We start from the raw sequence: 24,033 nt of genomic DNA, 5'->3' as shown, positions 1-24,033 counted from the left end.
GGTAGCACTGGGAGGGAGGGTTGCCCGCACTTCTGCGCCCTGCTGAGGACGCAGCATGACAGCCAGGCCCAGCTGCCCCTGCGCCGGGTGGGAGCCGAATTTCCATCCACCCCTTTGGACAAGGCCCCATGGAATCAGGACAAAGAGCCAAAATTCCAAAGCTTCCCCCAAATCAAAACTTTGTGATTCAAGCCCCAGAACTGGTTGGTTTTGACGTTTCCTTTGTATTAAAATAGTCCCTGTATCTCTTCGCTACACAATAAATATCAGGTAGAAAAACAACAGTGCTCAACATCCCCGTTCCAACACCCCAGCCGGGCAGTGCCAATGGGAGCCCAGCCGGGCGCTGGCACCTCTTCCCATCGCGTCGCCACAGCCCCCTGACACGCTGCCCAGCCCAGGTCTCCCCAGCCAGCTCTGACTGTGTTCCTGGTGCCCCACGGGGCGGAGAGCGCCCCCTAACATGTGGCAGCTGCTTCACCCTCCTCCCCGCTGGAGGCCAGCTCGTCCTCGGAGTCAGGCACCGGCGGGCTGGATGGGCCGGGCTCCAGGTTGACGTAGGTGGCGCTCAGGTTGATGTAGTGCTCGCCCTTCAGGGAGGCCATGATGCACTCCACCTCCCCGATCAGGGTGAAGAAGGTGGGGCGCTCCTCGGGGCTTGGAACCCAGCAGCTCAGCATCACCGCATACCTGCCCCGACAAGAGAGCCCGTTAGAGTCGGGACAGGCCCAGGGGCAGGGAGCTCAGCCGGACACCAGCACTGGACCACCTCCTGCTCCCCCACCTGATCCCCACATGCCAAACCCTCCCAAATTACCCCATGCTGGGCCCCCTGCACCCCACATCCCCACACACCAGGGAAGGGGAGCTCAAAGGGGATGTCCTGCATGAGGAGATGAGGAGGCTCTGGGGAGCGTCGGGCCGGGCACTGCTCACTGCGGGGGCTGGCAGGCAGAAGTTTGGGAGCTGGGATATGTGGGGTTGATGTGGGGGATGCAGCAGGGAGCGGGGTTATGGGGGGAGAAGGTCCCCAAGGGGCCCTGGGCCACCCCCCCGTGAGGAGGAGGAGGGCACGACACTCACAGCGAGTCTGGGCAGTACTCGGGCTGCGGCAGGCGCCGGCCGCTCAGCAAGTAGGACGTTATGTCGTAGGGATCCACCTCAGGGTACGGTGGGGCCCCACGTGTCAGCAGCTCCCACAGGAGGACCCCGAAGGACCACTGTGCCGGAGAGAACGGGGGTCATTCTAGCAGCACCGTGCATGTGGCAGGGCCGGAAATGCTTGGCATCCTCTAGGCCAGTGGCACACAGCCACCCCACACAGTCCCCGAGAGTCTCCCACCGCACATGTCAGCACTGCCTGAGGGAACCCAGCCCGGGGGCCTGGCCTGGGCAGTGCCCGCAGCAGCAGGTGTGGGAGAATCTGCCCCATCAGGTGTCTGGTCTCCACCAGCAAGGGGACAGCTTCATCCCCGCTCCTCTCCCAGCTCTTTAACTCTGGCTACCCAACCTGCTGGAGAGCCATGTTTTGAGGCCCCACGTAGGCCCAGCATGGGCCAGCGAGGACACGGACCTGCCTGGGTCAGCAACATCAGGAGTGGTGTCTGTTGGCACTGGGCTCTGACCCTCAGGCTGCGCTCTCCCCTGCTGGGCTCTGACGCCCGGGCCACGCTCTCCCTGGGCCACACTCTCTCCTGCCGGGCTCTGACGCCTAGGAACGGGCTCTGCCTGGGCTGGGCTCTCCCCTCCCTCACACAGTGGTAGGAGACACCGAGACCCCCGTAGTGCAGCCAAGGAAGCTCAGCTGGAGGCCAAGTGCTCAGCGAGTGCTGCTTTGTGCCAGTCACGCTGGCTGGCAGGGTTCTGCTCACCTGGCACAGCACAGCCAGGGGGCAGGCTGCTGGGAAAGGGAAAGCCACATGTAACGGTCTAAACTTCCAAAGCCCCATGTGCCAAGGTGGGCATGTAACACCATGTGCGGGCCAGCCACTAACCCTGGTTCCGTCAGCCATGCGCCCGGGGTGTCTGGTGGGGGGTAGGTGGGAGGCAGGGTCCAGCCAGGGGCGGATTACCTAGGGAGGTGGTGGAATCTCCTTCCTTAGAGGTTTTTAAGGTCAGGCTTGACAAAGCCCTGGCTGGGATGATTTAGTTGGGGATGGGTCCTGCTTGAGCAGGGGGTTGGACTAGATGACCTCCTGAGGTCCCTTCCAACCCTGATATTCTATGAAGAGGAGAGCAGAGCTCTTTCCTGGAGTTGGAGCAGCTGAGAGCCAGTTAGGGCCGTTCTGCGATCACTTGCCGTAGCCACCCAGCTCCTGGGCGCCTCCCGGTGGGCGTGGCAAGGGCACAGGCAATGCACTAGCCCCCCACACAGCCAACCCCTCCCCCGCACTCACCACATCCGACTTGGTGGTGAATTTCTGGATCTGCAGGCTCTCGAGCGCCATCCACTTGACGGGCAGCTTGGCCTGGCGGTGCTGCCGGATACTGTAATACTCCTTATCAAAGACATCCCGGGCCAGGCCGAAATCCGCCACCTTCACCGTGAACGTCTGGTCCAGCCTGCAAGGCACGAACAAGGAATGCCAGCTGAGCTGGTCGCACAGCTCCAGGAGCCTGGCGCTCAGAGCCCCTTATCTCCAGTCCCAGACATCTGGGCCCAAATCCATGGGGTGGGCACTCAGGGGCCACTGGCACACAGATTGGCAGGTCTCAGAGCAGCCCCCAGGGCAACGCATCCGCCCTCCTAGCTGGCAAAGTGACTGCTCCTGGGCCACAAACCCCATTCTCCTAATAGCAGAGTTCCCTCTGAGGCAGTTTGATTGACACTCGCCCTGCTGCTGCCCAGGCTCAGCCAGCACCGAGCGGGCATGCCAGGTCCCTGTACCCACCAGTCCTGGGCTCAGCTGGCACGGCTCTGGTACCCACCAGCCCCAGGCTCAGCTGGCACCAAGGGGGCAGTGCCAGGTCCCTGTACCCACCAGTCCTGGGCTCAGCTGGCACAGAGGTAGCAGTGCCAGGCTCTGGTACCCACCAGTCCCAGGCTCAGCTGGCACCAAGGGGGCAGTGCCAGGCCCCTGTACCCACCGGCCCAAGGCTCAGCCAGCACAGAGGGTGCAGTGCCAGGCCCCATAACCCTCTATCCCCAGCAGCCAGCCCCGGGCTCGCCAGCTGCACTCAAAGGAAAGGGTGCCGTGCCTTGGGCTCCCGAGGCCAGTGTGCCTGGGCAGAGCATCCTGTTGGAAAGCGTCTTGCGGTGAAGAGGATATTGAGGAGTGTGCTTGGGAGTGCTCCAGGCTAGCAAGGCAGCTCCAGCACCTCCCAGCCGGGCACGCAGGCCCCGGACACCCGCCCGCCACACTCACATGCAATTCCTGGCGGCCAGGTCCCTGTGCACAAACTTCATGTGGGCCAGATAGTCCATGCCCTGCGCCACCTGCAGCCCGAAACCGATCAGGTCCTTCACCGTCGGGTTCTGGGGAGACAAGAGCAGGGAGACGTACAGCCCATCCCTCGTGCCTGGGCACAGCTCAGCCCTTACCTGGCACTGCCACGGCTGGAGCCCTGCGACCACCAGCTCCCTCAGTCCCTCTGCATCTGGAGCCGGGAGACCAGGGCAGAGCGCTGGGCAGGGCAGCACCCACTGCGACCCAGTCGCAGCTCAGAGCGTCTCCACGGCAACCCCTACAGGACACAGGCATGGGGCACAGGAGCGTGGCCCTCTGCTGAGCCTGCCCCTGGCCATGGCTGGGGGCTGCTTGGGCAGAGATGAGTAGGGGGCGCAGGAAGGGAATAGCTGGGGGCTGCAGGGCAGTGTGGAGGGGCAGTGGCAGAGCCCAGGGCTGGGCAATGGCAGAGCTGAGGGGGAGGGAAATAGCCGAGGGTGGGGAGACTGGAGTATGGTGTGGATAGGCAGCAGTAGAGCTACAGGGGAATAGCTGGGGGGTTGGAGGGCAGCACAAAGGAGCAGTGGCAGAGCTAGGGGAGGAGAATGCAGGGCACCCTCTGCTAGCCAGGTGAGCCCCTTGCCTTCCCAGCGCGAAATGGCCCTGCCGGCCAGAGAGCCTGGGGAGAACAGCGTGAGGACACGGGCAGGGCTCAACCCTGGTGCCCTCAGGACTCACTGCCCCAGCTCCCGGCCTCCGCAGGGCCGGGGAGACTTGGTGGCTGGCTGGCAGGAGGGGCAGCTGGGCTCTCCTGGGCATCCATTAGCCCCCATCTCACCTTCCTGCCCATTTGACAGGCAGCACAACCCCCCGCCCCAGACCCAGGCACCCCCTATCCCACTTGGGCCCTAGGATCCGGAACGCCCCCTGCCCCTGCAGCAGCTTCAGCCCAGCTGACATGTCTGGCAGCTCCTGAAAACCCAATGGCCATGGTGCTGTCTGGCCCCATCTGCTGGCCCCTGCCTGCTGCGGCCAGGGTAGGGCGCCTGGGCCAGTGCAGAGAGCACAGGCTGGCTAGGCAGGGAGCTGCATGGGGTCTGGCTCTGGGAGCGGGGGTTACCCCTTCTCCTCTAGGCTGCGGGCAGGGAGCCCCAAGCCAGGGTGACCCTGCCTTTGCCCAGCCCCTGAGCAGGGAGGGCGGCTAGCCTGCGCTTACCCGTTTGTTGGAGCGGATGAAGTGCCGGAGGTCTCCGTGCTGCATGTAGGGCAGCACAACCAGGGGCAATCCCTGGCACGGCAGGCAGACACCCACCAGCGACAGGATGTGGGGGTGATGGAAGCTCTTCATGAGAATCCCCTCCTTCAGGAATTCCTCCACCTCCTCCACATCGGTGATCCCTGGGACGGAGCACAGCCATGGAACTGGGGCGCTAACCAGCCCAGGAGCCACAGTGCAGGGATGGGCCCCAGGGGATGGGGCAACCTGGGCTGTCAGAGCCCAGTGAGGAGCAGCAGAGGTGGAGAGCAGTGGCTACATCACAGAGGGGTTAAGCCCAGTGATGAGCTGCCAAAATCTTAACAACCAGTTCCCTCCTCACCCCACGAGGGGGTCATGGCCCGCGCCCGCCCCCCAGGACCCCTGCCCCATCCAACCCTCCGCGTTTCTTGACAGCCCCCCTTGGGACCCCTGCCCCATCCACCCCCCCTCCTCTGTCCCCTGACTGCCCCCGAAACCAGGCAGGAGGGTCTCGTGGGCCACCGTAGTGGGCGCCCACCGCGCCTCATCCCGCCCCTAAGAGCCAGAGGGACCTGCCTGGGGGCAAGGTGGGGAGTCCCGGTGGTGCTTACCTGGGCGGCTCCCAGGAAGCATCCGGCAGGTCCCTCTGGCTCCTAGGGGCAGGGTAGCAAAACTGGGGGGGGGGGGAGTGGCTGCTCCCCCCAATGATCACATCAAAAGTGGCGCCTTAGGCACCAACTCCCTGGGTGCTCCAGGGCTGGAGCACCCACGGGGAAAATTTGGTGGGTGCAGAGCACCCACTGGCAGCTCCCCGCCCCGTGCCTGGCCCCAGCTCACCTCCGCTCCGCCTCCGCCCCTGAATGTGCCGCCCTGCTCTGCTTCTCCGCCCACCCCCACCCCCGGCTTCCCACGAATCAGCTGTTCATACGGGAAGCCTGGGTGGCCTGAGAAGCAGGCGGTGGCTTCGCACTCAGGCCCAGGGAGGCGGAGGCGAGCTGGGGCGGGGAGCGATTCCCCTGCGCCTCCCCCACTCCCCCCCAGGTTACCTGCTGCTGCACGGGTGGCCCTCCTTGTGCCCCCCCCCATCCCAGCTCACCTCCGCCACCCTGGGCCTGAGGGCAAAGCTGCCGCCTGCTTCTCGGCCCTCCCAGGCTTCCCGCGCAAACAGCTGATTGGTGGGAAGTGGGGGGGGGGCGGAGAAGCAGAGCGGGGCAGAGCGTAACTCAGGGGCGGAAGCGGAGCGGAGGTGAGCTGGGGCCTGGCGTGGGGTGGGGCAGGGAGCTGCCAGTAGCACCCTCCAAATTTTCCCTGTGGGTGCTCCAGCCCCGGAGCACCCACAGTGTCGGCGCCTAAGGTGCCACTTTTGGCCAGTTGTTAAATTTAGGAGCCCTTTTAGAACTGGTTGTCCGTCGTGGGACAACCGGTTCTAAAAGGGCTTCTAAATTTAACAACCGGTTCCAGCGAAGCGGTGCAAACCGGCTCCAGCTCACCACTGGTTATGCCCACTCCATGAGACACCACATCCAGCCACCAGCCAGGCACAGCAGGGGCTGGGCACACACACGCTTCCTGGCCCCTGGCACTGGCAGCTGCACAGAACGAAGGCCTGAAGACACCCAAGAGTCAGGCATAGCCCAGATAGGTGGGGTGCCCGTTCCATTCACCTCCTGCTCCTTGGCCAACAGCCTGGCACGAGTGAAGGGCCAGCGCAGGAAGCAGGCAGGGCTCAGAGGCACCCTAAAGGGGATGGGGATTAGGGACCCCCTAGAGCATGGCAGAAGCAACCCCCGCAGGAGAGCAGGCCAGGAGCCAGAGGGAAGGGCACTCACGGTTCAGGGATTTCACAGCACAGTGGATCTCCCTCTCTGCCAGATCTCTGTACATGCCATGGTACACGCTCCCGAAATGCCCTGGCCGGGAAAACACAGGCACCCTGAACAGAGCCGCCATGCAGCAAGGAATGCCCCGAGCTTCCCTTTGCTCCAGACCCCAGCCGACATGCTGCAGGCAGGGCAAACACCTAGAGTCCAAGGAGATGGGCTGGAAGATGGTAGAGGGGCTGCAGGAGAGTCAATGCTGCAGGGCCCGGATGGGCACCAGATACAGCAGGGGGGCTGGGACCGCGTTACTGCTGAGAGGCACCCATAGATACTGGATACAGTCAAGGGGACATGGCCATGTTGGTGCTGCAAGGCCCAGACTGACACCAGATACAGCCAAGGGGACGGAGTCGTATTGGTGCCACAGTGCCCAGATGGGTACCAAATACAGCCAATGGGATGGGCCCATGTTGGCGCCACAGGGCCCGGACGGGCACCAGGTACGGCTAAGGGGATGGGGTCATGTTGGTGTCGCAGGGCCTAGATGGACGCTAGATATGGCCAAGTGGATGGGCCATTTTGGCACTGCAGGGCCCAGACAGGCACCAGATACAGCCTGACCTATTGTGGGGCTTCCAGGCCGGCCCGACAGGCTCCCCTGCAGGGCTATTCTGCGCTGGGCCAGGAACCTCATCAGGTTCAGAGAGGCGACCTAGCTGGGCAACAGCCACAGGCATGCACCTGGCACTAAGGGGAATGGGCTGAGCTTGATGCTGCCAAACTGCAGTGCTGCTCAGCCCGAACCCTGGGCAGGGACCGGCCCCTCCGACCAGGGGAGCAGCAGGGGCCAGGCAGCGAGGCTGCGGCAGGTATGGACTCCCCACCCGTGCCCAACCCCGCATGCCATGCCATGGATGAATGCCATCTGTGCTGGATCAGCATCACATGGGGGCTCTCATTAGTACTGAGCTTCTCTGGGGTGGGACCTTGACACAGAGGGAATGCCAGGCAGGCCCAGTCCAACCCAGCTATGGCTCAGTGCTCACTGTGCCAGGCTATACGTGCCACACAGGCCCAGCCAGAGCCATCTATGGCTCAGCGCTCACTGTGCCATGCTGCTGGTGCCATGCAGGCCCAACCCAACCCAGCTAAGGCTCAGCACTCACTGTGCCGGTCTGCATGTGCCACGCGGGCCCAGCCCAGCACTCACTGTGCCACGCTGCATGTGCTACATGGGCCCAGCCCAACCCAGCTACGGCTCAGCACTCCTTGTGCCAGTCAGTGCATGCCACACAGGTCCAGCCCGACTCAGCTACGGCTTGGCACTCACTGTGCCAGGCTGCGGGTGCCACGCAGGCCCGACACAGCCGCAATTCATAGATTCATAGATACTAAGGTTGGAAGGGACCATTATGATCATCTAGTCTGACCTCCTGCACAACGCAGGCCACCGAATCTCACCCACCCACTCCTGAAAAACCTCACCTATGTCTGAGCTATTGAAGTCCTCAAATCGTGGTTTAAAGACTTCAAGGAGCAGAGAATCCTCCAGCAAGTGACCTGTGCCCGATGCTACAGAGGAAGGCGAAAAACCTCCAGGGCCTCTTCCAATCTGCCCTGGAGAAAAATTCCTTCCCGACCCCAAATATGGTGATCAGCTAAACCCTGAGCACAGGGGCAAGATTCACCAGCCAGATACTACAGAAAATTCTTTCCTGGGTAACTCAGATCCCACCCCATCTAACATCCCATCACAGGCCATTAGGCCTATTTACCATGAATATTTAAAGATCAATTAGTTACCAAAATCATGTTATCCCATCATACCATCTCCTCCATAAACTTATCGAGTTTAATCTTGAAGCCAGATAGATCTTTTGCTCCCACTGCTTCTCTTGGAAGGCTATTCCAAAACTTCACTCCTGGTTAGAAACCTTCGTCTAATTTCAAATCTAAACTTCCTGGTGGCCAGTTTATATCCATTTGTTCTTGTGTCCACATTGGTACTGAGCTTAAACAATTCCTCTCCCTCTCCGGTATTTATCCCTCTGATATATTTATAGAGAGCAATCATATCTCCCCTCAACCTTCTTTTAGTTAGGCTAAACAAGCCCAAGCTCCTTGAGTCTCCTTTCATAAGACAAGTTTTCCATTCCTCAGATCATCCTAGTAGACCTTCTCTGTACCTGTTCCAGTTTGAATTCATCCTTTTTAAACATGGGAGACCAGAACTGCACACACTATTCCAGGTGAGGTCTCACCAGTGCCTTGTATAACGGTACTAAAACCTCCTTATCCCTACTGGAAATAACTCTCTTGATGCATCCCAAGACCGCATTAGCTTTTTTCACAGCCATATCACATTGCCGGCTCATAGTCATCCTATGATCAACCAAGGTCCTTCTCCTCCACCATTACTTCTAATTGATGCGTTCCCAGCTTATAACTAAAATTCTTGTTATTAATCCCTAAATGCATGACCTTACACTTCTCACTATTAAATTTCATCCTATTACTATTACTCCAGTTTACAAGGTCATCCAGATCCTCCTGTATGATATCTTGGTCCTTCTCTAAATTGGCAATACCTCCCAGCTTTGTATCATCCGCAAACTTTATTAGCACACTCCCACTTTTTGTGCCAAGGTCAATAATAAAAAGATTAAATAAGATTGGTCCCCAAACCAATCCTTGACGAACTCCACTGGTAACCTCCCTCCAGCCTGACAGTTCACCTTTCAGTAGGACCCGTTGTAGTCTCCCCTTTAACCAATTCCTTATCCACCTTTCAATGTTCATATTGATCACCATCTTTTCCAATTTAACTAATAATTCCCCAGGTGGCACGGTATCAAATGCCTTACTGAAATCTAGGTAAATTAGATCCACTGCGTTTCCTTTGTCTAAAAAATCTGTTACTTTCTCAAAGAAGGAGATCAGGTTGGTTTGGCATGATCTACCTTTTGTAAAACCATGTTGTATTTTGTCCCATTTACCATTGACTTCAATGTCCTTAACTACTTTCTCCTTCAAAATTTTTTCCAAGACCTTGCATATTACAGAGCTCACTGTACCACGCTTCGGGTGCCAGGTGGGCCCAGCCCGGCCCAACACTCACCTTTGCCAATGACCCGGTCCCGGTGTGTTAGCAGCCGCTCCTCTGGGATCAGGACATCCTTCACCTCCTCCAGCAGCTCGGGACGGAGGTTTTCGATGCAGCAGGATGGCATCCTCACGAGCGGCATGGCAGAGCCGTCACTACTGCCCGTGTAGGAGGCATCTCGGAAGCGCCTGCTGGCAAAGCCACTGCTGGGAGTGGCGGCTGGGGGAAGCACCGCTAGGAACCAGACAGAGAGAGGAAAGTCACAGTGAGACCCTGGCAAAACCCTTCTTCTCTGCCAGATCAGCCTGCGTGCCCTGCCACCTGCTCCCCTCTGGGGGAGAGGGATGAACTGCTCCTCGGAAAATCCCCAGGGTCTTCCAATCAATGCCCACCAGCCCCGCGCGGGCCCCCAGGCATTGCAGAGCTGGGAGCTTATGGGCGGGGGTCCCACGGCCGGCAAGGGCCAGCGGGCAGGAGCTGCACATAGCCATGGCCAAGACCCGCCCACTGGGGAGGAACAGAAGGGAGCAGACTGATGTGCTGGGGCAGCTCTAACACGGGCAGGGCTGCCCTTAGCTGGGCCCTCAACCGGCCGGGGTTGAGGGGGTCTGCTGCAAAGACGGTGACTCAACCCTGGCCCCACAGGCTGCAGGCACAGTGAGCAGTGCCCCCCGGCATGCCATTTCTTTACCCTGCACATCCCGGTAGTCCATGGAGGAGGGTAGCAGGGCGAATCTGGGGGTATTCCCATTGGGATTCACCAGCATCTCCAAATTCTCGGTCCCTGCAGACATGGAAAAGAAAGCCGTTCAGAGCCTCAAGAGCCAACGCTGACCTCATGGCCTGGCCCACTTCTGCTGGGCACCAGCTATCCCACCGGCATCACTCAGACCCCTGCCCCACTGAGAATACGGGAGGCCCAGGCCCACTCGGTGCCAGCACCCTAAGGACTGGCACAGAATCAGTAACAATGTGGGGCGGGGGGCAGTTTCTTGGTGCCTAGATAGCAGGGTGATGGGCACATTGCCCATAATGCCAGAAGACACCTCCTCCATGGTCGTGGGGCACAGTCCCATTCACCCAGGAAAGGCATATGCCACCCAGCTGGGGGCCCAGAACAGGAGTGGACGTTGCCAGAGCAGAGGGCGTGTGACACAACGGTCAGTGCCTGTGGGAATGGGGCCATGGCAGGCTCAGGGGTGCGATGCCCTGTGTGAGGGAGGGGAATTACCCATCTTCCTCCTGCGTCTGCATTTCAGCACCAGGAATGCCAGGAGGCAGCCGAACATGAAGGTGGTGATGGTGCCCAAGAGGATGCCAGTCAGGGGGTCCGGGGAGATGGTGGCCACCACCCAGCCCAGGTCCTGACAGGCACCATTCACACAGATCTGGGGAAGAAGAGGGCAGGCAGTCAGTGTCCCGGCAGCCAGCAGGCAGAGAATGGATCTCTAAGCCATCTGCAGGATTGGGGGGACTTGCCCATACCCCCTGCGCTGACCACCACCCCAGCTCTTATCTAGTACTTTCACCCAGCAATCTCAGTGTGCTCTGCCAAGGTCAGTGCCATTAGCCCTGTTTTGCAGATGGGGAAACCGAGGCACGGGGCATGGCCATGACTTGTCCAGGTCTCCTGAGTCCCAGCCCAGTACTCTATGCACCATGCCACTCTGCCTCCCTGAAGCACTGGCGCTTCTGCCCAGGTTCTCCAGAGGGCTGGGGCTGGCATGAAGGGAGCTCCTCTCCACACAGGTCTCCTGGGTACCAAGGGATGCAGCACCCAGGGCTGGTGGGAGAACAGAGGGCCCCGGAGCAGGCAGCGCATGTGGCACATGACCAGCCCTGACCCACGCTCCCCTGGCAGGGCAGGCACTGTCGCCTGATGGACCAGGGGACATTTCCCATCCCTGGGCCCAGGGAGCTACACCCCTCTGTTACAGGGCTGCTCCGAGCATGCATGTCAGGTACCCCAGCCCCTGCGCTCTGCCCCCTCTCAGCCCTGCCCAGCAGCACCCCTGCAAAGCCTGGCACTTACTCATCTTGGCAGTGAGCACTGGGTGGGGCAGGTAGGGCAGGACATGGGCATCAGAGATGCCACCCCAGCACATGCCATGGCGCAGAGATGCCAGGGGAAAGAGACTGACAGGGTCACCACATGGGCTCAGCTGGCAGGAATAACGGCTCCAGCGGGGACCCCCCGGCCACCCCTTTGCACCCAGAGCAGACAACAAGCAGCTGGCACAGCCTGTAGCTGCATGCTGGGCTGGACGCTGCTTCCCGTGCCCTCCTCACTGCGTGCCAGGCAGCAGAACCAGGAGTGAAGCCCAGCAGCTGGCTGGCAGAGGGGCAGCCGGTCTCCACAGGCCTGGTGCCCTCCAGAGACCGGGGAAGCCTTCCCAGGCAGCTGCACTCAGGGCATGTTCAGCCCTGAGCACTGTCCAAAGGAGAAGGGCAGAGAGGGGGGGTGGCAGGCTGCAGGCCAGAGGCCACAGGGCAGAGGGCCAGTCTAGGCAGTGCTGCCATAGCCGAGAGCCAGGCCAGATCTCCCTGGGCTCTGCACCAGCAGGGGGAAGGGAGGCAAAGCCACTGGGAGCCCAGCTTAGGGCGGGCGCTGCCCTCCCCCAAGCTTGGCTCTACCTGCACAGGGGCTCCATCCAGGGGGAGGCTCAGGTTCCTGGGGATCCGGCAGGTCACCTCGTTCTTCAGCACACTGGGATGGCAGTCCCGGCCCGCCACCGTCACAGTGATTCTCATGCAGCCCACCAACACGTCCAGCCCGATTTGCTGCGCACACAGCCACCGTCACGGGGATCCCCCGACCCTAGCTAGAGAACTCCCCATCCTGAACCGCCCCACCTCCGCCAGGATCCCCCTGGCCTGAGCTGCCCCACCTCCCCTGGGAACTCCCCAGCCTCTCCCTGGAACCCCTCCCGCCACCTGAGCCGCCCCCCAGCCCCCAGGTTGCCTTCCTGGCCTGAGCTGACCTGCCTCCTCCGGGAACCACACCGCCTGAGCCCCCCCGCCTTTCCCAGAAACCCCCAGGCCCACCCCTCCCGAGGGCATCCCACCATCCCAACCTCAGTTCCAGCTGCCAAGCCTCTCCCCTGGGCTACCATTCGTGGGCTCTCGCCCTAACCAGTGTCCCTGTCCTTCAGGGCCAGGCATTCGTCCCCCTGCAGGTCCTCAGTCCACTGGCCATGGCCCCAGGCCCTCCCGCACCAGCCATTGCCCGGCCCCAGGCCCTCCTGCACTGGCCATCCCTCCATGACCTGGGCCCTCCCCTATCCCATCCCCACCAGCCATCATCCCATGCCCTGGGCCCTCATCTCTCTGCCCCCAGTTCTCTCTGGCATTGTTCTGGCCCCCAGACCACCAATGCAGGGCTGGCCTGGCTCCCTCAGTCCCACCCCTGCCTGGGTTCCCCGCCTCTCCCAGCCCCCTCCGTACATGGATCTCAATCTCGTGGTCACCAGACTTGAGGTGGTAAGTGTCGTCATCGTGCTCGAAGGGCAGGATCTGGGGCGGGGGGTAGTAATGCACGCGGAAGGCCCTGCGTCCGGGGGAGCCGTCCAGCAGCACAGTCAGGTTGCCCTGGGCGCTCTCCACCCTGTTAGCGAAGGGGTAGGCTGGGCTCTGGCACACCAGCTGCTCGGGGGAGCGTGGCCCCATGCACACCTGAGGGGACAGGGCATGTTGGAAGGAGCGTGCCCGGGAGCAGAGCTCACAGTGGCGAGGGGACCCGGTGCTCCTCGGACATGGCCCGGACCTGGCTCCCAGGCACCACGTCAGGCCCAGGCCCGCGCCGCCCTTCGCTCTGCCGGCTGCACGCTACGGATCCAGCCCAGGCCTCTCGCCATCCCCTCAACCCCGCTACATGCTCACTACGTCTGCAGGGAGCCCGGGGCTGCCGCACCAAGTTAACGCGCCCACTTGGACAACTGGAGACCAGAGCCACCAGTGACATGAGTGTGTGAGCTCTCAGTCACCTCCTGGTGAATGCACAACCCCTGTCACTGGCACAGCCTGGGCCCAAGAGTGGGACAGCAGGGCCTGCGGGCCGGCACTGAGCAAAGCCCAGGGCTGGGCTAGCAGGGGCTGCGGGTCAGGATTGAGGGACACCAGCAGAGCTGGGGAGGAGCCCAGGGCTGAGCTAGCAGGGCTTGTGGGGTGGGACTGGGGGGCACTGGCAGACTGGGTGGAATCTCCTACAGCGCCTGCCTGCACCAGGCCCGACCAGCATTTCAAGTCCGTTTTTCTCTCCCCCTTCAGCACATCATGCCCAGCTCCCTGACTGTGATTCCCCAGCCTCAGCCGGCCCTGGCCCACGATGCTGGCCCTGCCCCACCCCTCACACTCACCTTGGCCTCCGTCGCCACGCTGGCATCCACAAACTGGATTCTGGGGTAATACACGGAGTCCAGGCTGGTGCCGTGGATGGTGAGGGTCGAACCCCTACAGAAGGTCATAGGTCACTGCCACATGGAGCGTGAAGCACAGCCCTGAGCCTGGGACCCTGGGGCCGGGGGAGACCCGGCCAAGGCACACTGGGGGCCTACCAGCTAGGGGGAGTCCCTGGCTAGGGCACGTTGGGAACCCCGGGGCCAGCAGAGCCCTGGACGGGATGCGCTGGGGACCCCGGGTCCGAGCCAACCTCCAGTGTTGGGCACGCTGGGGATCATGGGGCTGGGGGAACCCCGTACGGGATGTGCTGGGCACCCATAGGCCGGGGGAACCCCATACGGGATGCGCTGGGGACCCAGGGGCCGGGGGAATCCCAACTGGGGTACACTGGCTAGACACGCTGCCTGGAGCCTCTGGAGCCCACAAGGGGAGCTGTGCCCCCTGTTCCTAACCCCCCATGCTGTGAACTCCCACATGTCATGGGCTTGCAGGAGGAGGCTGAGGCTGCCCCATCCCCAGCCTGGAGGGGAGATGGCTTGGCTCTCAGAAGGGGGCCCCCAGCCTGGTGAAATGGGCCAGGCTGCTGGGCACAGAGTGCTAGGCTCTTCACCGTTCCCTGCAGGGAGGAGGCCATGCAAGCTGGGGGTGGGGGAGGGAGGCTGTGATCCGGGGAGGTTGGAGAGAAGAGTTGGCGGGGGAGGGTGACGTTATTGACATGAACTGTGACCATATAGATCATTGTTGCAACCACTGTTATATATTTGCAGCAAATATTGTACAAGTTTGTTGAGTGAGGTGTCTATGAAAAGGTTATGATTTGCTGGTTATGATTATGCTATCTGTATGCATGTATCATTTTTGTATTTAAAGTTATAAGTATTGACTCTATACTGTCTGTATTTCAAACTTGTGCTATGCTTCTGGGTGACAGAAGTCCTCTCTGTTTGGCTGGTTTGGCATGCCTTAATAGTAAAGAACTCCAGCTTTGGGCTATAACTGCCCTGCTCTAAGCAATTTGTCCTGAACTGATACTCAGTTGTGTCCCGCCAGAGATCGCATCGTTACGGGGGACTGTGACCTGGGGGGTTAGAGGTGAAGGGCTGTGATCAGAGGGGCTGTGATCTGGAGGGGTTGGAGTGGGGCTGTGATTGGGAATGGTTGGAGTGGGGATGATGTGACCTGTGGGGTTGGAGTGGCTGTGATCGGGAGAAGGGGGGTTGGAGGGAGAGGAGGAGGGGGGCTGTGACCAGGGGGTTGGAGTAGCTGTGACTGGAGGGATGGAATGGGGAACTGTGACCAGGGAAGGGCAGGGGGGTCAGGGGACTCACTCATAGGCGCAGGTGGGGGAGATGTCATGGAGGATGGGGTCTGGGCGGTACTGGAATGGCTCCGGGGCAGGGAACTGCTGCCCATCTATCCACACGTCCACGGGGACAGAGTGCAGGTTGCTGGCTGCAGGGCTGATGCAGCGGATCTCGGTGGGGCTGGGGACAGAGGACAGCACAACATGGAGACAAACAGACCCCTGGCTGGGCTGCAGGCTGCCCCGCAACCCACCCTGGCCCAACCCCACTCCCTGCAGTGACCCGCCTGGACCAGCACAGCCAACACCCCCACACTGGCCATCCCGTGGCTGGAAGCGGGCCCGGCCCCATCCGTGCCCCAACAGGCCTTGGCAGTCCTGGGCAGGAGCTCCCCCGTGAGGGCTCTGCCCCCCAGATGGACCCCGGGCACTGCAGACAGATGTGTGCTCTAACACACTGCAGAGGGTCCGTGGCACCAGACACCATCCAAAGGACCCCACATGGGTGTTTATGTATAAACATGACCTCCATGGAGCACACACACCCATACGAAACTGGCAGCACCTGGCCACACTAACCCAGCTGCTCAGCCACGCTGACCCGGCCACGCCACACCCAGCCACGCCCAGACACGCTGGCCCAGCCAGAGCGACCCAGCCACACCCGGTGACAATGACCCAGCCACACCAATCCAGCTGCATCCAGCCATGCCGACGCAGCCACACCCGGACATGCCGACCTGGCCGCACCGGCCTGGCCACATTCGGCCATGCCAACCCAGCCCGTTCAGCCACACCTGGCCATGCTGACCCATGCCAACCAGAGCAACACCAGCTGAGTCCAATTCAGGCAAAGTAGCCCCCAGGCCATTCTGACCTAACCCTTCCCAGCTGGGCCGCCCACCGTCTGGCTGTCGAACACAAAGGCTTTAGCTCCGCTGACCTAGAGCCAATGGCCCAAGCCCAGCCCCCCAAGCCAATGCAGCACTGAGAGCTCCATGCTTGCTGTACCTCTGCTGCCCCGCCACGGGGCACTCCACCCCAGCGAGCGTCACTCTCCAGCTGCTGCCCACGGTCAGGTTTCGGCCCCGGATGGAGAGCTGGGTCCCGCCGGCCAGCGGGCCATATGCAGGGTGGATGGCAGTGATGTTCGGCACCTGTGGAGCCACAGAGGGCACGGGGTCTTTACCAAGGGAAGCGGGGGGCAGGGCATCCCCAGAGGAGAACCTCTCCAGCATGCAGCCCGCCAGCCAGACACCTCCCTGCCGGACACAAAGCACGGCCCAGGGAGAGGGCGAGCTCCTGGGGAGGGTCCTGCCTCTCTGACACAAAATGGGATGCCAGGGCAGGGCAGCCCATGGCTGCCGCAGTGGAGCTGTCTCCATTGCACATGCTGGGGCTGTCCAGCGGCTGCCATAGGAGCTCCATCAGGGAGGAAGCTGGCCGCAGGCTCAGCCTGGCCTCCAGAGAGGGAGCGGTGGTGATGAGATGCTGCAATGCCTGGCACCACTGATGCCCCCCCCAGTGCCCAGGGGTGCGCTGTGTACACTGGGGGGGGGGGGGGAAGGTCCCAGCTGGGCACCTGGCCCTGCTTACAGAGGAGCCGGGCCCGACACATGATAAGAATGAGCCGCTGGCTGGAGAGCAGGCGGGGCACTCTGCCAACCCTGCTCTGGGGGCTGCCGTCCCCAGGGTCCCAGCTGGCACTGACGGGCAGCTTTCCCAGGCAGGCTCCATTGCTGACCCCTGGTTCCGGCTGCTGGGGCCAGCTCTCCTCTGGGGCTGTCCCTGCAGCTGGGTGGCGGGCAGGGGAAAGGACATACCACGAAGACGAAGCCACTGAGGGATGAGGAGCCACTGACATAGAAGGGCGGGTCCCTCGTCTGCTCCTCGATGGTGAGCTGAACCGTGACGGGCACCGCCACCGCCTGGGTGCTGTTCAGCTCCAGCTCACATACCAGCACGTCCACAGCGGCCTTGGTGCGGGGCAGCACGGGGGGCCTGCGGGACACAGCAGGGAGCACTGAGACACGGGGGCAGGCTCAACCCCCCACCCCAGCCAGAGAGGACAACAGCAGGGCCCAGGTGCCTCTGTTTCTCCTTCCGCACACCTCTCGTCTTCTATCCCCACCCGCAGAGCAGGGGCATCAGCTGGGGAGCCGCGGCTCCGAGAGGGAAAGTCACTGGACTCTGTCACCAAAACCACCCTGGCAATCGGTGAACACCTCTCGTACAAACCCCAGTGGGTGCCACCAGCTGCCCGTGCTCTAGGTCTGATGGCAAACCAGCTGGTGCCCCTCATTCCCAACCCACAGCCCCTCCTGCCCATAATACTCCAGCCCCCTGCTAAAAGGCCCAGTTGCTTGGGGCAGTGGCTGCATGACATGGGGCAGAACTCGCTGGGGTGGCAGCACTGGTGACTCGGGCCGTAGGGAAAGGCCAGTGGCTGCGTGCCTGGAGGAGCTGAGCCCAGCCTGCACTGCCAGCCCATTTCCACTCAAGAAAGCTGCCAGCTTCTGGCACCAGTACATGGAGGGGCCTCACCTGGGGAGATGTTGTGGCTCAAATGCAGACAGAGCAGGGGCCGGGTCATACTACAGAGAGAGGTCCACCGGGGGTGGCGGGCAAGGGGGAGAGGCAGCTGACCCAAGAACCACCCCATTCTGCCTTCCCCCTGCTACCTAAACTGGGGGAGGTAGGGGGTGTGTGCCCCAAGCACCCCGTATGCTGAATAGGGAAGGTGCCTCTTCCCCCTCCCCACCCATGTTCTGAGCTGCAGCTGGCCAGGAAGGAAGGCCCCATCCCCAGGCAAACCAGCAGGAGACACCTCTATCCCCAGGTCAGTGGCAGCCCCAACAGCAGACCCAGAGCCCCTCCGCCGCCCCCTACCTCCTGTCCAGGCTCTTCTCAGGCAGCACAGTGCAGGTCCTCTGCCCCACCGTCACCCAGTAGGTGCTGCTGGCCACGGGGGACCCAACGGCGGTGGCGAAGTGCGGGCGCGACTGGAAGCCCATCCCGCAGAGTGTCACCCGGGTGCGGCCATGCAAGGGGGCACTTCGGGGGTAGAACTGAGGGGAAACAAGACAGTGTCACATCCCCAGCCCACCCCAGTCCCCCCGACATCCCGGCTCTTCGCCCTTGGATCCCCAACAGCAGCACAGGGCTCTCCCACCCAGCCCATGGGCAGCAGGTGGGCAGCCCAGGTGGGGAAGGGAGGGTGCAGGCCAGAGGCTGGCCCTGTGACAAAGCCTCTTGGTGAGCCCTGGGCCATGGCAGGAGGCACATCCAATGGCAGGCTGAGGGGACCCCAGAGCACTGACAGGGCATGACTCCTTCGTGGGGGCGGGGGGCAGCAGTGGATGGCACTGGCTGCCGTGCCCACCCTCCCCCTTGTCCAAACCCAAGTGACGTCCCTGCGGCCACTGCAGCCAGTGCTGACGTGATGGACCCAGCGTGGCTCACACCCCCGGGACCAAACCAGCAGCCTCCAGAGCCCCAGGCAGGAGCTGCAACAGCGCAAGCTGAAGAGCTCCCCAGCACCGAGGGGACTTGTGATGGCCCCCATGCAGTGGGCTGTCCCTAGGGGGCCTCTAACAGCTCCCTGTCCCGCAGGCCGCCCTGAGGGGGCCCGTGACTGCTCCCCGACCGGCAGCACAACCCAAGGGGACCCATGACAGCTCTCTGCCCAGCTGGACACCCCAAGGAAACTCATGTCAGCTCCCCACCCAGCAGGACGCCCTGAGGGGGCCCATGGTAGCTCCCCGGCAGGCAGCAGTCCTCTGGAAGGGCAATGCTGGGAAAACAACCTCTTCCAGTACTGAGGTTTATAACTTCTTCTAATGCAACTTAGCAGCTGGGCATGAGGAGGAGATGTCTGCGAGTGCTGCACGGATTCCGGCCAAGTGAGGAGGGCTTTAAACTAGGTTCACTGGGGGAAGGAGACCAAAGCCCTGAGGTAAGTGGGGAAGTGGGATACCGGGAGGAAGCACGAGCAGAAGCGTGCAAGAGGGGAGGGCTCCTGCCTCATACGGAGAAAGAGGGACGATCAGCGAGTTATCTCAAGTGCCTATACACAAATGCAAGAAGCCTGGGAAACAAGCAGGGAGAACTGGAAGTCCTGGCACAGTCAAGCAATTATGATGTGATTGGAATAACCGAGGCTTGGTGGGATAACTCACATGACTGGAGTACTGTCATGGATGGATATAAACTGTTCAGGAAGGACAGGCAGGGCAGAGAAGGAGGGGGGAGTTGCATCGTACGTAAGAGAGCAGTATGGCTGCTCAGAGCTCCGGTATGAAACTGCAGAAAAACCTGAGAGTCTCTGGATTAAGCTTAGAAGTTTAGAAGAGTGAGCAACAAGGGTGATGTCGTGGTGGAAGTCTGCTATAGACCACCAGACCAGGGGGATGAGGTGGACGAGGCTTTCTTCCGGCAGCTAACGGAAGTTACTAGATCGCAGGCTCTGGTTCCTATGGGAGACTTCAATCTCCCTGATATCTGCTGGGAGAGCAATACAGCGGTGCACAGACAATCCAGGAAGTTTTTGGAAAGTGTAGGGGACAATTTCCTGGTGCAAGTGCTGGAGGAACCAACTAGGGGCATTGCTCTTCTTGACTGGCTGCTCACAAACAGGGAAGAATTAGTAGGGGAAGCAAAAGTGGATGGGAATCTGGGAGGCAGTGACCATGAGATGGTCGAGTTCAGGATCCTGACACAGGGAAGAAAGGAGAGCAGCAGAATATGGACCCTGGACTTCAGAAAAGCAGACTTTGACTCCCTCAGGGAACTGACACGCAGGATCCCCTGGGAGAATGACATGAGGGGGAAAGGAGTCCAGGAGAGCTGGCTGTATTTTAAAGAATCCTTATTGAGGTTACAGGGACAAATCATCCCGATGTGTAGAAAGAATAGTAAATATGGCAGGCGACCAGCTTGGCTTAACAGTGAAATCCTTGCTGATCTTAAGCACAAAAAAGAAGCTTACAAGAAGTGGAAGATTGGACAAATGACCAGAGAAGAGTGTAAAAATATTGCTCAGACATGCAGGGGTGAAATCAGGAAGGCCAAATCACACCTGGAATTTCAGCTAGCAAGAGATGTTAAGAGTAACAAGAAGGGTTTATTCAGGTATGTTAGCAACAAGAAGTCAGTCAAGGAAAGTGTGGGCCCCTTACTGAATGAGGGAGGCATCTAGTGACAGAGGATGTGGAAAAAGCTAATGTACTCCATGCTTTTTTTGCCTCTGTCTTCACGAACAAGGTCAGCTCCCAGACTACTGCACTGGGCATGAGGAGGTGACCAGCCCTCTGTGGAGAAAGAAGTGGTTCGGGACTATTTAGAAAAGCTGGACGAGCACAAGTCCATGGGGCCGGATGCGCTGCATCCAAGAGTGCTAAAGGAGATGGCGGATGTGATTGCAGAGCCATTGGCCATTATCTTTGAAAACTCATGGCGATCGAGGGACATCCCAGATGACTGAAAAAAGGCTAATATAGTGCCCATCTTTAGAAAAGAGAAGAAGGAGGATCCAGGGAACTAAAGGCCAGTCAGCCTCACCTCAGTCCCTGGAAAAATCATGGAGCAGGTCCTCAAGGAATCAATTCTGAAGCACTTAGAGGAGAGGAAAGTGATCAGGAACAGTCAGCATGGATTCACCAAGGGAAAGTCATGCCTGACTAATCTAATTGCCTTCTATGACGAGATAACTGGCTCTGTGGATGAGGGGAAAGCAGTGGACGAGTTGTTCCTTGATTTTAGCAAAGCTTTTGACATGGTCTCCCACATTATTCTCGCCAGTAAGTTAAAGAAGTATGGGCTGGATGAATGGACTATAAGGTGGATAGGAAGTTGGCTAGATTGTCGGGCTCAACGGGTAGTGATCAATGGCGCCATGTCTAGATGGCAGCCGGTATAAAGTGGAGTGCCCCAAGGGTCGGTCCTGGGGCCGGTTTTGTTCAATATCTTCATAAATGATCTGAAGGATGGTGTGGATTGCACCCTCAGCAAGTTTGCAGATGACACTAAACTGGGAGGAGGGGTAGAAACTCTGGAGGGTAGGGATAGGATACAGAGGGACCTAGACGAATTAGAGGATTGGGCCAAAAGAAATCTGATGAGATTCAACAAGGACAAGTGCAGAGTCCTGCACTTAGGACGGAAGAATCCCATGCACTGCTACAGACTAGGGATCGAATGGCTAGGCAGCACTTATGCAGAAAAGGACCTAGGGATTACAGTGGACGAGAAGCTGGATATGAGTCAACAGTGTGCCCTTGTTGCCAAGAAGGCCAAAGGCATTTTGGGATGTAGAAGTAGGGGCATTGCCAGCAGATCAAGGGACGTGATTGTTCCCCTCTATTCAACATTGGTGAGGCCTCATCTGGAGTACTGTGTCCAGTTTTGGGCCCCACACTACAACAAGGATGTGGAAAAATTGGAAAAGGTCCAGCAGAGGGCAACAAAAATGATTAGGGGACTGGAACACATGACTTATGAGGAGAGGCTGAGGGAACTGGGGTTGTTTAGTCTGCAGAAGAGAAGAATGAGGGGGGATTTGATAGCTGCTTTCAACTACCTGAAAGGGGGTTCCAAAGGGGATGGATCTAGACTGTTGTCAGTGATAGCAGATGACAGAACGAGGAGTAATGGTCTCAAGTTGCAGTGGGGGAGGTTTAGATTGCATATTAGGAAAAACTTTTTCCCTAGGAGGGTGGTGAAACACTGGAATGGGTTACCTAGGGAGGTGGTGGAATCTCCTTCCTTAGAAGTTTTTAAGGTCAGGCTTGACAAAGCCCTGGCTGGGATGATTAAATTGGGGATTGGTCCTGCTTTGAGCAGGGGGTTGGACTAGATGACCTCCTGAGGTCCCTTCCAACCCTGATATTCTATGACCAGCCATCCAGGGGCTCAGATGAGGGGGAAAGGAGGCATTTCCCCATGTTAACAGAGAGATGTTTTTAAACCACTTGCTGCCATCCCATGGGTCACTCTGCTGGTGAGTTTGAGGCCTTTCCCTCCCTGCGTCTCTCTGCTCTGTTTTGACTGTGAGCTGATCAGGACAGCTATATGTTACCCTGGGTGTGTACAGTGCCAAGCACAATGGAGCCCTTATCCTCACATTCTGCAGCAATACTGAGCCCTCGGTGTAACCAGCCCTTGCTGGGGAGCTGGCCTTTGGCAAGGTTTGAGGGGAAGCTGAACTAACAAGGCTATGGCGATTGGAAAAACAATTCTGACGTATTAGCAGCTGCTTCTGAGCGTGCTTACCAGCTCCTCTGCCCTGTCTGAGTCTCTGCAGGAGGGAGGTGGTGGGAGAGGAAGTTTGTTGTTGCAGAGGACCACGTGTGGCCTCGCCTAGCAGTGGGGACCCCGGAAAACTGCCTGGAGATGGGGGACCCTAGCGAACAGTGACCTGGTGACCAGGAAGCCAAGCCCAGCTTGGCAGTCAGCCAGTTCTGGGCAGTGGGAGGACAAAGGGCTGAGGAGAGAGGACCCCGGTGACCTGACCCAGCAGTTTAGGCCAGTGGGCAACAAAGGATGGAAGATAGGAGCCCCAGGCACCTGTTTACCTGGGAGGGAAGACAAAGGACAGGGGAGCAGCTGTTGTGAGAGATGATATAGGATGATCGGCTGGAAGGAGGGGGCTTCTGGACTGGGGAGAGAGAGCAACCAGAGCCCACCTGGATGCAGGAGAGACCTAGATGTACGGTGCTGAGGGTTGCTAGGCCTGAGGGCCTAGAGAGTTTCCTGTGCTGTGTTCAGATGCTCAATAAACCCTCCTGTTTTACGCTGGCTGAGAGTCACTCCAGTCTAGAGATCAGGTTGCATCATTCCCTCTGGGGGTCCAGAGCAAGTGGACTCCCTGAGGGGGCCCATGGCAAGAGTAGGCCCCCTCTTGCCTACTCAGAGAGGTGCGGTCAGAGAGGTGCGGTTCTGGGGGGCCTATGGCTTACCCCCCGAGAGAGAGCAGACCCCTGAGAAGGGCTGTTGCACTGAAGGCGGTTCCTTCCAGGGACTGTATGGAGCTGAGAAAGAGCACACGTCCTGAGAGTCTGTGACATAGGTCAGTTACCTTAGACCCGAATGAGAGGGCACATGAGAAATGGCAATAAAATATCGCCTGATCTAGGGAAGGGAGGACGGGGGCATCTGTTCTCCCTGTCTCATAGCACAAGGGCAGAGGACAAACAATGACATTAAAAAATGGGACATTCAAACCAATAAAAGGCAATACTTCTACACACCACATGTGGGCAGACTGTGGAACTCACTGCCACCAGAAGCTGCAGAGGCCAGGAACTCGACACAATGCAAAAAGGGATTGGATGTGGGCACGGACAACGAGAATAGCCAGAGCTGTCATAGGGGGAGGGATAGCTCAGAGGTTTGAGCGTTGGCCTGCTAAACCCAGGGTTGTGAGTTCAATCCTTGAGGGGGCCATTTAGGGATCTGGGGCAAAAATTGGGGATTGGTCCTGCTTTGAGCAGGGGGTTGGACTAGATGACCTCCTGAGGTCCCTTCCAACCCTGAGATTCTATGATTCTATGATTCTATGAATTAATAACAAATCTGGCAGGATATTGAACCTTCTGCCTCAGAGCTTAAACCAACCTATTAGAGACCAAGAGGAGACCTGCCTGTGGAGGGCTGACACGTCTGAAACCTCAGTGCTGGCCCCTGGGAGGCTGGGCTGGACGGATCTCCACTCTGACCCAGTCTGGCAATGCCCATTTTCCTCTGATAGGCGACAAACCCTGCCCTTTCCCCCCAGCCTGGCACAAAGC

The 24,033-nt window shown here is 59.6% G+C and overlaps 1 protein-coding gene across 3 annotated transcripts in view; it reads right to left on the bottom strand.

The window, feature by feature from the left end:
• Positions 1-204: 204 nt before the first annotated feature.
• Positions 205-24,033, bottom strand: part of MST1R (macrophage stimulating 1 receptor) — a 46,861-nt gene continuing 23,032 nt past the window's right edge. For 2 of the 3 annotated variants that reach the window (XM_084634281.1, XM_084634280.1), the window contains exons 6-21: positions 18,137-18,315; positions 17,071-17,248; positions 16,259-16,404; positions 15,273-15,428; positions 13,902-13,995; positions 12,991-13,218; positions 12,181-12,327; positions 10,778-10,934; positions 10,238-10,330; positions 9,562-9,780; positions 6,453-6,533; positions 4,603-4,784; positions 3,366-3,475; positions 2,397-2,562; positions 1,084-1,220; positions 205-690 (exon numbers count right to left, since the gene is read on the bottom strand). In XM_084634281.1, coding sequence (XP_084490407.1) covers positions 459-690; positions 1,084-1,220; positions 2,397-2,562; positions 3,366-3,475; positions 4,603-4,784; positions 6,453-6,533; positions 9,562-9,780; positions 10,238-10,330; positions 10,778-10,934; positions 12,181-12,327; positions 12,991-13,218; positions 13,902-13,995; positions 15,273-15,428; positions 16,259-16,404; positions 17,071-17,248; positions 18,137-18,315 — 2,505 coding nt within the window. In that variant the 3' untranslated portion in view covers positions 205-458. The remainder of the gene's footprint in view (positions 691-1,083; positions 1,221-2,396; positions 2,563-3,365; positions 3,476-4,602; positions 4,785-6,452; positions 6,534-9,561; positions 9,781-10,237; positions 10,331-10,777; positions 10,935-12,180; positions 12,328-12,990; positions 13,219-13,901; positions 13,996-15,272; positions 15,429-16,258; positions 16,405-17,070; positions 17,249-18,136; positions 18,316-24,033) is intronic. The other variant, XM_084634282.1, reaches the window with a different exon arrangement.

This window comes from Lepidochelys olivacea (assembly GCF_965140295.1).
Source record: "Lepidochelys olivacea isolate rLepOli2 genome assembly, chromosome: 7".
NCBI classification, from domain to species: domain Eukaryota; kingdom Metazoa; phylum Chordata; order Testudines; family Cheloniidae; genus Lepidochelys; species Lepidochelys olivacea.
Note: the sequence above shows the minus strand (reverse complement) of the source record. Positions and strands in the feature narration are given on the sequence as shown.